This window comes from Pan troglodytes, chromosome 4 (genome assembly GCF_028858775.2).
Source record: "Pan troglodytes isolate AG18354 chromosome 4, NHGRI_mPanTro3-v2.0_pri, whole genome shotgun sequence".
Taxonomy (NCBI): Eukaryota; Metazoa; Chordata; class Mammalia; order Primates; family Hominidae; genus Pan; species Pan troglodytes.
This window is the reverse complement of record NC_072402.2, coordinates 43720227-43733697: the sequence shown is the minus strand read 5'-3', so window position 1 is coordinate 43733697 and position 13471 is coordinate 43720227. Positions and strand designations below refer to the sequence as shown.

General features: G+C 42.9%; 2 protein-coding genes across 8 annotated transcripts in view; one reads left to right on the top strand and one right to left on the bottom strand.

The window, feature by feature from the left end:
* MRPS27 (mitochondrial ribosomal protein S27) overlaps positions 1-3599 on the bottom strand; it is a 100663-nt gene extending 97064 nt beyond the window's left edge. The window contains exon 1 of one of the 3 annotated variants that reach the window (XM_517715.8): positions 3338-3599. In XM_517715.8, coding sequence (XP_517715.4) covers positions 3338-3599 — 262 coding nt within the window. Of the gene's footprint in view, positions 1-3188 lie in introns of all 3 variants that reach the window. The other 2 variants (XM_009449037.5, XM_009449035.5) reach the window with 2 other exon arrangements.
* Positions 3565-13471, top strand: part of PTCD2 (pentatricopeptide repeat domain 2) — a 38521-nt gene continuing 28614 nt past the window's right edge. For 2 of the 5 annotated variants that reach the window (XM_016952749.4, XM_009448933.5), the window contains exons 1-3: positions 3571-3698; positions 5344-5436; positions 9791-9920. In XM_016952749.4, coding sequence (XP_016808238.2) covers positions 3572-3698; positions 5344-5436; positions 9791-9920 — 350 coding nt within the window. In that variant the 5' untranslated portion in view covers position 3571. 5 annotated transcript variants of the gene reach the window in all.

The window sequence follows — 13471 nt, the reverse complement described above, 5'->3', positions numbered from 1 at the left end:
CCAACATGGAGAAACCTTGCCTCTACTAAAAATACAAAATTAGCCAGGCGTGATGGTGCATGCCTGTAATCCCAGGTACTTGGGAGGCTGAGGCAAGAGAATCGCTTGAAGCCAGGAGGTGGAGGTTGTGGTGAGCCGAGATCACGCCATTGCATTCCAACCTGGGCAATAAGAGCGAAACTCCGTCTCAAAAAAAAGAAACAGAAAAAATGACAGATAGTTATGCTGAGGTCACAGCAGACCAAAAGCCCAACACAACTAGATAGCATGGGGGCTGATTAAACACAGTATTGGAATGCTGTTTTTATTCTCTACCTACTTTCCAGCTTAAACAAATAAACAAATACAAACACATCTGTGTGAATTTATACACAGTTCATTCTCTTACTGTGAGCACAGATCTTTACTAGAATAATATATCTAAATTTGAGTTCTACAAATTAAATAATGAGGCAACAAAAAGGTTTCCAAAGACGGTTTCAAAAGGAGAACTAAAAAAAGACTATAATTATTTAAATTAATTTCCATTTATTTTTTCGTTTCGGAAAGGGAGTTTCGCTCTTGTTGCCCAGGCTGGAGTGCAATGGCATGATCTCAGCTCACTGCAACCGGAAGGCGGAGGCCTCCCGGGTTCAAGCGATTCTCCTGCCTCAGCCTCCTGAGTAGCTGGGATTACAGGCATGTGCCACCACGCCTAATTTTGTATTTTTAGTAGAGACGGGGTTTCTCCATGTTGGCCAGGCTGGTCTCAAACTCCCGACCTCAGGTGATCCGCCCACCTCAGCCTCCCAAAGTGCTGGGATTACAGGTGTGAGCCACCACACCCGACCTAATTTTATTTATTATTATTATTATTTTTGAGATGGAGTATCTCTCTGTTGCCCAGGCTGAAGTGTAGTGGCGTGATCTTGGCTCACTGCAACCTTTGCCTCCAGGGTTCAAGCAATTCTCCTGCCCCGGGGGGATGGTTCTAGAATACCCCCTCAAATACCAAAATCTGAGAATGCAGAAGTCTCTTACATAAAATTGCACAGTATTTGCAAATAACCCACGAACATCCTCCTGCATTACTTTAAGCTGGGGTGTCCATTTTTTTGGCTTCCCTGGTCACATTGGAAGAACAATTGTCTTGGGCCACACATACATAAACTACACTAACACTAATGATAGCTGATGGGCAAACAAACAAAACAAAAAATGCTAAAAATCTCCTAATATTTTAGGTAAGTTTACAAATTTGTGTTGGGCCACATTCAAAACTGTCCTGGGCTGAGGGTTGGACAAGGTGCTTTAAGTCATCTCTAGATTACTTATAACACCTAATACAATGTAAACGCAATGTAAGTGGTTGTCATATTGTATTTTCTTTGTATTATTTTACTGTTGTATTATTTTTTATTGTTAGTTTTTGTTTTGTTTTGTAGTATTTTGATCCGCTGTTGGTTGACTCTGCAGATGCAGAATGCTCGGATAAGGAAGCCAACTGTACTCCCGGATACCAGCTACTTGCTTACTCTCTATTTATTATCTGTTATTCTCTATGCCTTCATTCTAGCATATGCTTCATTCTAGCATAAGTAATCACCTTTCTACATTCTGGAGTCAGGACAATATCTAGATCATTGCTCAAGAGTTCTGAACTGGGAGATTAAAAAGCTGGGCCAGCTGGGCACAGTGGCTTACGCCCGTAATCCCAGCACCTTGGGAAGTAGAGGCGGGTGGATCACCTGAGGTCAGGAGTTCGAGACCAGCCTGACCAACATGGAGAAACCCCGTCTCTACTGGAAATACAAAATTAGCCGGGAGTGGTGGTGCATGCCTGTAATCCCAGCTACTTGGGAGGCTGAGGCAGGAGAATCACTTGAACCCGGGAGGCAGAGGCTGCAGTGAGCTGAGATCGTGCCATTGCACTCCAACCTGGGCAACAAGAACGAAACCCGAAAAAAAAAAAAAGGCTGGGGAGGTGATGGTGGGGAAAGACAGGTCTCCCAGAATGCCCTCTGTGTGTAGTAGTTCAAGGAAACCACATAAACAGAAAATAGCTACAACAGCTAATTCTTACTAAGGTGTCAAGCGTTGTGCATAACACTGCCTAATGTGTGACATTAAACGTTTTCACCAGGTCAGCCACTTAATCTTCAGAAAACTGGTGGCCAACTCTGAGGTTTCACATTGACGTTTAATGGCTGTTCCTAAAGAAGTGCGTGCTTTTTAAAAAAATAGAGGATGGGAGGTAGGTTGGAAAGGGAAGATAAGCGGCATTGGAAAAATCGAGTGTGATTATTGCATTTTTATCAAATATGTCTGTCTGGATTATGTGGTTAGAATCACTGCAAATTTGGCTCCTATAAATACTTTAAAACTTTTTCCCAATGTTTTCATTATCAGACCCACTATGCAGGCTTTGAGTGGGCTGCCATTTAGTTCAGATATCAAAGTACTTTACAAGTAACTATTAGCATTTATTATCTACACGTGGAAAACGATAGCAAAGAAAGGTCAATCAAAAGTTGTGCTCAAGGTCATCAGATAAAATGAGATTAATACTGAAAAATTCTTCCACGAAGACCAGGGGTCCAGCTAAATGTGTGGTAGTGGGAAAAATGTTTATCTGACGTCCCTCTAAAAAAACCTCAGATGGGAGAAAAATGTCCCAGCCCCAGGAATGGACACATTTAGGTTTTTCCTTTTTTCTTTTTTTTTTTTTTTTGAGACAGGGTCTCTCTCTGTTGCCCAGGCTGGAGTGTAGTGGCGCGATCTCTGCTCATTGCAACCTCCGCCTCCCGAGTTCAAGCGATTATCCTGCCTCAGCCCCCCGAGTAGCTAGGATTACAGGCGCGCGCCACCACGCCCAGATAATTTCTTTGTATTTTTCAGTAGAGATGGGGTTTCGCCCTGTTGGCCAGGCTGGTCTCGAACTCCTGGCCTCAACTCCTGGTCTCAACTCCTGGTCTCGAACTCCTGGCGATCCGCCCGCCTCGCGTTCCCAAAGTGCTGGGACCACAGGCGTGGGCCACCGCGCCCGGCGCACATTTGGGTTTTTCGTGGTCAGCAAAAGCACGACCACCCCAACACATAAATCTGGCGAATCATACGCAAATTCCCTCATGCTATATAACCTTCCACTGCTCTTCGTACCTTTGGACAGGAACACACTGTTATTTTAGGGAAGGAAACGGAACAGATACCTTGTCTCCTTCTTCTGCACCACCAAACACCCCAAATGGCGTCCCTAGCAATCAGATTCCAGAAACATTTCCTCTCCTCTTGAAAGCCCACCGCTCCCTTCACCCAAAAAACAGAATAATCAGGGGCCTAATGAAGCTGTCCGGCCAACCTGCAGGAGAGAGCTGAGGAAGAACCACTTGCCGCGCCAGGAGCATCCCGCGCCGCACTATGGAGGCAGCCATCTTGGAGCGTACCAAAAGGAAGAGCCAACGGGTTACGGACAGAGGAAGGGGCGGGGTTACAGCTCGACCTCTCGGGGCGCCCAGAATTGGACGAATCCCTTTTGTCGCTCTCGACGACAGGACCGACGCTCCGCCTCCTCGCCCCGGTTCCAGTAGTTGGTATGGTCCGAGACAGTATGGCTGCTGCATTTCGGCCCTCGAATCGAGTTCTCCTGCAGGCGCTGCAGATTTTGGTGTATCCTGGGGTGGGAGGCTCCGGCTCTGTCAGCTGCCGCTGCCCTCTCGGAGGTATCCGCGGCCTTAGCCTAGGGAAGGAGGGGAGGGATGGGAGAGAAGGGGGTGTTAGATCCCAGCTAGCATCTCTGTGGAGCAGCCACAGCTCCTAAGTCTCTCACTGGCCTGGAGCACACCCTCGCCCTCTAGTTGCCATGTGGGTGCAGTGGTGACCCCTGGGGGTCGTGGATACCCCCAGTGCCTGCAAATCGAAGGACTGCTGGGGTCTTGACCTTGGGGCTGTAGTGCTCCCTCAGATGGGGCGACGTTCGTCTTCAGGAACATCCCTCCCGCCTTGGGTGACTTATTTATTTATTTTTGAGACGAAGTCTTGCTCTGTCGCCCAAGCTGGAGCGCGGTGGCGCGATCTCGGCTCACTGCAGCCTCCGCCTCCCGGGTTCAAGCGATTCTCCTGCCTCAGCTTTCCGAGTAGTTGGGACTACAGGCGTGCGCCACCACGCCCGGGTTTTTTGTATTTTTAGTAGAGACGGGTTTCACTATGTTGGCCAGGCTGGTTTCGAACTCCTGACCTCGTGGTCCATCCGCCTCGGCCTCCCAAAGTGCTGGGATTATAGGAGTGAGCCACCGCGCCCGGCCTTTTTCTGTTCTGCAGAGTTTGGAAGCAGAGGTCTTATGGAGTCTCAGTTCTGCTAACAATCTAAAAGACTTAGCGGCACGTTTCTTCATTTTTCAAAACTATCCTCTAACATCTCTATGAAGAGAGTTAAATCTGAAGATGCTAGTGAGTGATAGTAAAAATGTTTGTCAGGCATTACTTTAATGTAGTTTACATACATTAATTCCTTTTCTCTAGACAACACCCAGCAAGAGAAGTACCATTCTTTTCTCCATTTACAGAGGAGGAACAAGGTTAAGTAATTTGCCCAAGGTCAGAGGGAACTGTTAGAGGTGGGATTTGAACACACCCAACAATAGAAACCTGCTCCTAACCACTTCACTGGACTGCCTTTCTGTAAATAAATAGCAACTTTTATTGTTACCTTGTTACTGCAGCTCACAGAACTCTGTTAGTGCGTGATTCTTCGGCCACGCTTGGTCCGTTTTATCTCATGCACAGCCAAGGATCCTAAAGAAAGGATGATGTTTCCCAAATCTACTAAGCTGTGATCAATGATTTCCATGTATCTCAAATGTATTTTGAGTCCACATCTGAGAGGCCTTAACCCCCTCATTTCACAGAGGACAAAACTGGGAGTTCCAGTGGTCACGCTGCAGCTTTTTCCACTACACTGTGCTTCTCCCTGGATAAACCAAAACTAAATATGCCTGTTTTGCATTTAAATGTTATTAGTTTTTTTAAAAATGCTCTTGATACCTTTAACCGATGGCAAATGCCCATTTGTACTTCAAATCCCAACTTCCTGTCAACCAGTCCCCACACAGGTTTATCACTAGCTACGGTTAATCACTATCTTCTTTCACACACACAAATAAAACCTGTTTTGCTGAGGATTTGCATTCTCTGGTAGTTCAGAAATGGTTTTTCCCAGGATTTATATTTGTACAGTTTGTACAGTTATATTTGTACGTGTCTAATGGATTATAATAGATGTTAGAGGCAATCAAGCTCTATTCATGTTATTTGCTAACTTCTAAAACAGTCAAAATGACTTTACTTTTTTCTTTCTCTGATTTTTAGCTAAAAGATACCTACTTACAGATAATGTGGTGAAATTAAAAGAATTTCAACAAAAGAAAGTGGCTGTTGCATGTAATCTTTCTGGCACTAAAGGTAATAGAATCTATTTTGTTAATTCTGTCATTTATCTGTCATTTAAGTTTCTCTGTCTTTATCCCTATTCAGTGTCTCCTTCAGTGACTTTATTATGCCTTAGAAAAAGTTGAGACCATTTATTGTTAGTTTCATAGTGAACTCTTATATTTATCTTGCATCTCATACTTTGCTGCTACAACGTCTACAGCTCTCCTCTTATTCCTTCTCTTACGATCTCAGAGAAATATTAAAGCTAGTGCTGCGATTGGTCTTGTCTAAATCTGTGCCATTAAAAGTGAGGTTTGAGGACCAGCGGCATCAGCATCTATTGGGTGGTTGATAGAAGTGCAGATAGAAAGGCCCCAGATCATTCATATGCACAATAAAGTTTAAGAACTTCAGATGATTGGCTTTCAAACTTTTTGATGTAACCTTCAGTGAAAAATGCATTTTATGTTGCATCTCAGTACACACAAACATATCTATATATAAATGAAATCAAATGAAACAAAACAGTACTATGTGTGATGATACATTTGGTATTTTTCACTCTGTGCTAGAAAAGTCAGTAGGATCAAAAATTTCTTAAAAAACAAGAGAAACCTGACTACCAAACCTAGGATTTGGCTGGGCATGATGGCTCATGCCTGTAACTCCAGCATTTTGGGAGGCCAAGGCAGGAGGATTGCTTGAGCCAGGGAGTTTGAGATCAGCCTGAGCAGCGTAGACCTCATCTCTACAAATTTTTTTAAAGTTAGCTGGGCATGGTGGTGCATGCCTGTAGTCACAGCTACTCCAGGGACTGAGGTGGGAGGATTGCTTGAGCCTGGGAGGTCTAAGGTGCAGTAAGCCATGATCACACAACTGCACTCCAACCTGGGTAACAGAGTGAGACCCTGTCTCAAAAAAAAGATAAATCTGGGATTTGCTTTGAAAAAAAATCCAGTGTGTTTGAGGATTGTAGTGTAGAGGAAACATAATTAGCAAAATATTGATAATGATTGAGGCTGGGTAATGGCACCTAGTGAGGGGGATTATTATCCTGTTCTTTCATTTCTTGGGTATGTTTGAAAATTTTTGTTATAAAAAGCTACAAACAAGAACACCACCCTAGGTCTTTTTCCCTTTCAGCACCTGAAAAATTTTGTTGCATTCATTCTCTCCCTCCTGCACATAGAGTTCTTCCCAGCATTTCATACCTTTTATTGTGTGTGGATGCAGCAGTGGTCCCTGGGGGTTGTGGATATACCTCCTTGATCCTCCTTTATGAACACATCTAAGACTTTCCTTTTTTTTTCAATAACTCTTGGTGTCCCTACTGACTTTTTCAACCATAGACCCAGCTCTCCTTCCTCTCACTGCCAGATGTTTGTGAGCTCCTGATTAACACATTAACATTCTCTTTGTTTTGGTTTGTTTTTTAAGAGACAGTCTCGCTCTGTCACCTAGGCTGGAGTGCAGTTGGCACCATCATAGCTCACTGCAGCCTCAAACTCTTGGATTCAAGCAATCCTTCTGCTTTAGCCTCCTGAGTAACTAGGACTACAGTGCCACCATACCGCCTAATTTTTAATTTTTAATTTTTTTTTGTAGAGATGGTCTCACTGTGTTGCCCAGGCTGGTCTCGAACTCCCAGGCTCAAGCTAGTATCCCGCCTCAGTCTCCTAAAGTACAAGCATGAGCCACTGCACCCATCCTGATACTTTCTGCCTCCATTCCCTCACAATTCAGTCCTCCAGAAATCAATGTTCTCTCGCTGCTCCACTAATCATACTGTTATATAATACCATATAGGGGGCAAAAAAATAAACCTTTGGAATGGGGGGAATATATTTATCCCCAGTTGAGTAGGCTCAATCTAGATTTCACTTCAGTCTTTTCTTTCTACCCCAGGTATTTTAGATCTATGTGAGGTTTGCAGTTAGGGCTTCATGTCATCCAGTTGTGATTTCCAGTTGTCATAGTCTTCATAAGTCTGTGGCAGTTGTGTACATGTTCTGAAAGGCAATTAATATACTCAGTGCCAATCTGCTCTATTGTCAGACTGATATGTTTAAAGTCCTGTCAACCTTTCATCATTTTGAGAGCCCACAGTGGTACTCTGTTGTATACCACACTATTAACATACTCATCTCTCAGGCATCCTGGCTCTCCTGTGATGGACTCCGCCCTTTCTAGGGCGGTTTCTGGTTAATCTAGTCACGGCTTTTCCCTCCACACCTGTCATTCCCAGTTCTGTTCTGTTGCTCATGCTGATTCCCTTACCTAGAATATCCCCCTCCTCCATTTCTCCAACCTGATTCAGCCCTTTCCTTTCTCACTGGTACCCCTCCACTTTCACCAACCTGGTCTGTTCTGAGTCATAATAATAAAGGTTGTAACAGGACTCTTCTGTCCACTCTGAGTTGTAATAGGTGTTGTAACAGGACAGAAGAGTCTTATTATGTTTATAGTATTCATGTGTCACCTCCTCCATCATTGTTTTCAGGTAGCTTTGTGTAAATTTAGCTTGCCCTCCCCAAAATGCTTTTAAGTTCTTTGAGGGCAGGAACTATTCCTTACCCTTCTTGGTGTCTCACACACAAAGAAGGATACTTCCGAGTATGATTATATGATAAACAAATGTTGATTGATTTGTTTTAAAACACAAGTTATATCTGTTGAAATACTGGATTCTTAAGGTGTTGTTTTTTTTTTTTCTGAGACAGAGTCTTGCTCTGTCACCTAGGCTGGAGTACAGTGGCATGATCTCGACTCATTGCAACCTCTGCCTCCCAGGTTCAAGCAATTCTTGTGCCTCAGCCTCCCTAGTAGCTGGGATTACAGGCGTGCACCACCACACCTGGCTACTTTTTGTATTTTTGGTAGAGACGGGGTTTCACCATGGTGGCGAGGCTGGTTTCAAACTACTGACCTCAAGTGATCCACCCACCTTGGCCTCCCAAAGTGCTGGGATTACAGGCCTGAGCCACTGCACCCGGCCTCTTAAGGTTTATTAAGGAGGATTAAGGAGTACAAGATGTAACGTCATCTCTTTGATGACTTGAGACTTTTTAGACTGGAAGTTGCTTAGAAATATTTAATAGACTAAATCCTCTTAGATCTAACAGGTGACACAAGGAATGAAAATGAGAACAATAATGTTTCTATTTACTGGCAGTTACCGAATGACAAATGCTTTACATATATCATCTCAGGTAACCCTGTGAGGAAGGTACCACGATCCTTACTTTACACATGAGGAATCAAGTCTCAGAGCAAGGGTCTCCATCAGAATGCAAGTGGCCGAGCTTAGATTTCAGCCCAGGTCCTTCCATCTCTAGAGCCTTTAACTGTTACATGGTTCTGCAAATAAAAATTGGAAGAGCCACTGCATTATCTCAAACCTAGTAGGTCTTTTCTTTTAAATTGAGAACAGTGCCTCTGCTTCTAGTTCTTGTGTTTTAGATGTATTTGTGCCTCTCCTTTCAGCAGCATTCCTTCAAAGCTCTGGGTTCTTGGAACAAATCCTATAGCTATTTCCTGGCAGCTTCTGATACTGACAACAGTTCTGCCTTCTGGAAAGCAGATGCTTGGTTGGCGCCTGCTTTGCTTTTCACCCCACATTTTGGTGGGAATAAAGCCCCTTATTGATGCCAAGAAGAGGTGCCTCCTTTTGGTTTTTGTCCCCACGGTTGATCAGATACAAAGACAAGGGAGAATGATAGACTGTGATGACACTGAAATGATTCTGTCACTGAAAAACTGTTTGCTGCTGTTTGGAGGACTGTTTTCCCCCCTGCCCATTACATAGTACTTTGGCATGCCTTCTAACAGCTGAGTAAAAAGAGACCAAGAGGAATGAAAAAGAGGTGAAGTTGAATCAAATGAAAGAAACGTGAGTCATGTGGGTCCACCATTGTGGACAAACCTACCTTCAACTCACATTTTCTTTTTAGTTTTCCCGTTTGGTTCTCTGCCAGTTGACGGTTTGGGTGTCTGGCTACATTTTCTTTCTTTTTCTCATGAGTCACCTAGAGATTCAGTTATTTGAGCCAAGCCTCTGGAACAGTAATTCTCAAACTTTAGTATACCAGAGGATCACCTAGGGAATCAAAAATGCCAATTCTTGAGCTCTTACCCCACAGATTTTATTTTAGAGAGTCTTGAGTGGGCCTGGCCCTGTGCCCATGTCCCTGCATCCTGTGACAGATGCCATCTGCTGACGCTGTTCTAGAGGAGATTGGCCAGTGATGGCAGCTGTGTGTTCCTGAACCCCTCTCAGTGCCCCTCTGCAGTGAGCCGGGGTTGGGCTTCCCCATCTTCCTGAGGTCAGACTCCTTATACTCTCAGTCAGCCTGAGTGATGGTCACCATACTGTGCTTTCTTCCAGAAACGTATTTTAGAAACTTGAAAAAGAAACTGACCCAGAACAAGCTCATCTTGAAGGGGGAGTTGATAACCTTACTACATTTGTGTGAGTCCCGGGACCATGTGGAACTGGCTAAAAATGTCATTTACAGGTGAGGCATTTCCTTAGAATGTTGCCACCCTTATCCCTTCTTACTCTGTTCCTTTCTATGAGCAGTCTGATCCACTTCGAAGTTGTTGCCACCTCTATACTAGTGACTTCCAGATCTCTTGTTCAGATGCCTACCTTGAACTCCAGACACCTACATTCACTTATTGTTGAGCACACACTTACTGGGTTCCTACTATATGCTGGGTGCTAAGGATAGAAAAGCAGATATTTTATGTCTAAAGAAGTTACCAGCCTATCACTGACATATCCCCTAGGTCTTCAAATTCATTATGTACAAATTCACTCCTCTTCTTCTGTTTTCCTTCTCACTGGCTAGTCACTCAGGACAGATATTTTGGAGCCTCTTTACTCTCATGTCATTTGCCTCTCTTTCCTGATAGGGTAAGAAATCCTCTTGGTTCTACTTCCTTGGTATCTCCCTCAGCTCTAGCCTTCCTCTCTTTCTCTCCGTTAGCAGTGTCTTAGTTCAGGCTTTAATGTCTCTCACCTAAATCCTTTCAGTGGACTCCTATTTTCCCTCCTCCAGTCCTGCTATACCTTTCTGATCCGTTATTAAAGTTTCCCTTGTCAGAAAGAACTCGCATGTAAGCATAGCCTGCCGCTGGGAAAGCCAGCAAAGGCTTCGCTTACCAGGGAGCAGTATGACATCAAATCAACAGACTTCATTTCTGAAATTAAATTCATTGCTCTTTTCCTTTTCTTTTTAAACTATTTTCCTTTTTTTTTTTTTTTTTTTTTGAGATGAAGTCTTGATCTGTTGCCCAGGCTGGAGTACGGTGGCACGATCTTTCAGCACCATGCAACCTCCACCTCCAGGTTCAAGCAATTCTCTTGCCTCAGTCTCCCAAGTAGCTGGGGTTACAGGTGCCTGCCACCATACCCGGCTAATTTTTGTATTTTTAGTAGAGGATGGGTTTTGCCATGTTGGCCAGGCTGGTCTCGAACTCCTACACTGAAGTGATCCATCCACCTCAGCCTCCCAAAGGCTGGGATTACAGGCATGAGCCACCACGCCCAGCCCTCCTTTCCATTTTTAAAAGATCTGTTTCTATATATGAACCTGTATTTATATGTACATTTATAGAGAGAAATGCAAGATAATCATATAAAGAATACTGGAAGATTCTCTACCAAAAGTTAACTGGTTCTCTAGGAATTATGGATTATGTATTTTTTGTTTATCTAAATGTATATTTTTCTGATTTCTCAAACTTGTCTACAGTGGACATTAATTTTATGACATGAAAAAATGTCTTTTTTTAGTAAAAATTAAAAAATTCATTGAAAAATTGAAAAACACCAAAAAGTAGAGAGAAGTAATATGTCACAAATTCTGCTGTTTCAGTTGTCTGTTGCTGTATAACAAACCACACCAGAACTTAATGGCTTAACACAGTAACTATTTATTATTTCTCATAATCCTGGGGTCAGGAATTCAGGCCCATCTCCACTGAGCAGTTCTTGGTTGGTGTCAGATGAAGCCACTCACTCATCTGCAGTCAGCTGGTAGCTGGGCTGTACTACACGGTCCAAGAAGGCCTCTCTTGAGTTTGTGATGCCTCATTGCTCCTCCATGTGGCCTCTCCCTGTCTTTCTGGAGTGCCTCATTATTCATTTGTTGGTTTGAGCTGCACTGGCCCACAGCCCATATGGGAGCTGCCAGGCATGATAGAGCTGCCCAGAATTGGCATGGCTTCTCTTGGTTAAGGCAAGTTGCCTGGCCAGACCAAAGTCAAGGGGAGGGGAAAAGGATTCTACCTCTGGATGGATGGAGCCATATGCACATACAGAGAGGGAAGAAATTGATGGCAGCCATCTTTGGGGCCTGTTGCTCCCATCTAAGAAACCACTGTTAATATTTTTGCATTTTTTTTTTTTCACAGATGTAAAGATTTCATTGTTTTGGTAGATTTTGCTTTACATTGTTATAGTTATTGCTGTGTAATTATTTTCTAAATATAAATATTTTCATGTTAATCATATCCTTAGGAATCATAGTTTAATGGCAATACAGTATTTATTATATGTTAGGTATTTTCATCAACTATGCCCATATTGTTGGACATTGAAGTTTTTTCTAATATTTCACCAGTATAAATAGTGTCATGATGAGAAACTCGCTGCATAAAACTTACCCTTTGTTTCCTTTTGGGGATCAGGGGGTATGAACTTTTTAAAGTTTATCAATATATGACTGTCAGATTATTTTCCAAAAGTGTTATGCTAATTTAAAGTCACACCGTATCTACAAACTTAATTCTGTATTTCAGTTTCACAAAGTTAAATCATTTCCCTTTGGCATGTTTTCCTCTCATTTTACTACACAAAGCTATTCAATGTTTATAAGAGTAGTAAAATGAGATAAATATCCTGAACACTTTTTCTACTCTTATTTTTATCATAAATATTCAAAGTATGACTTAATTCCTTTACTGATGCTAATAAATCTCTACCCAGTTGCTGACCTTTTCCCTCTACTTGTAGACAGCTGGACAAGTGGAAAGATGGGTAGATCCAAGGCTCAACCAACATGTTCTCTTTCTCCCTGAGTCAGGCAGCCCGTGGCTGGGAAAGGAGAGTCATGAGCTGAAACATAAGCTTTTTATTGAGCCAAAAATGGGGAGCATCTTAATACCCTCGTTATGTTGACCAAATGCTGTTTGGTTTATTGAGGGATTTTAGATCCTCTTGAACATTTCTTGTCCAGAAGGCAATTCATTATCTCAGTGACTTTCTATTTATTTTATTAATGTGAATGTCATTTAGCATGTTAATGTCAAATCAGAAACTTTTTTTTTGCTTTCTTTTGCTTTTAATCTGGCACAAGTTTCTCATGAGAATATTTACTGAAATATGTTGATTTTTGAAGATGTTTTCCTTAGCATGCCTTACGTTTTATAAAGATTTATATGTTGAAGACTTGTGTGCCAGGCACATCATCTCATTTAATCTTCACAAAAAAACTGAGTTGGGTTCTCTTCTTCCTTCCATTTTACAGATGAGGAGACGGAAGCACAGAGTAGTTAATTAATTTGCTCATCATCACACAAGTAGAAGAGCTAGGATTTGAATGATCAGTTTGGATTCAGAGCCTGAAAACCCTTAACCACTATCCTATATTGCCTTCCAAAAACTTAATTTATAAGTGTTGTAATGAAGCAATGAATATTATTTATAACTTCTTTTTTTTTTTTTTGAGAATGGAGTCTCGCTCTGTCGCCCAGGCTGGAGTGCAGGGGTGCGATCTCGGCTCACTGCAAGCTCCGCCTCCTGGGTTCATGCCATTCTCCTGCCTCAGCCTCCCAAGTAGCTGGGATTACAGGCGCCCGCCACCACTCCCGGCTAATTTTTTTTTTTCTGTATTTTCAGTAGAGACGGGGTTTCACCATGTGAGCCAAGATGGTCTTGATCTCCTGACCTCATAATCCGCCTGCCTCAGCCTCCCGAAGTGCTGGGATTACAGGTGTGAGCCACTGTGCCCGGCCTATTTGTAACTTCTATAAGTGGATAATGAAATGTATCAAAGTACAC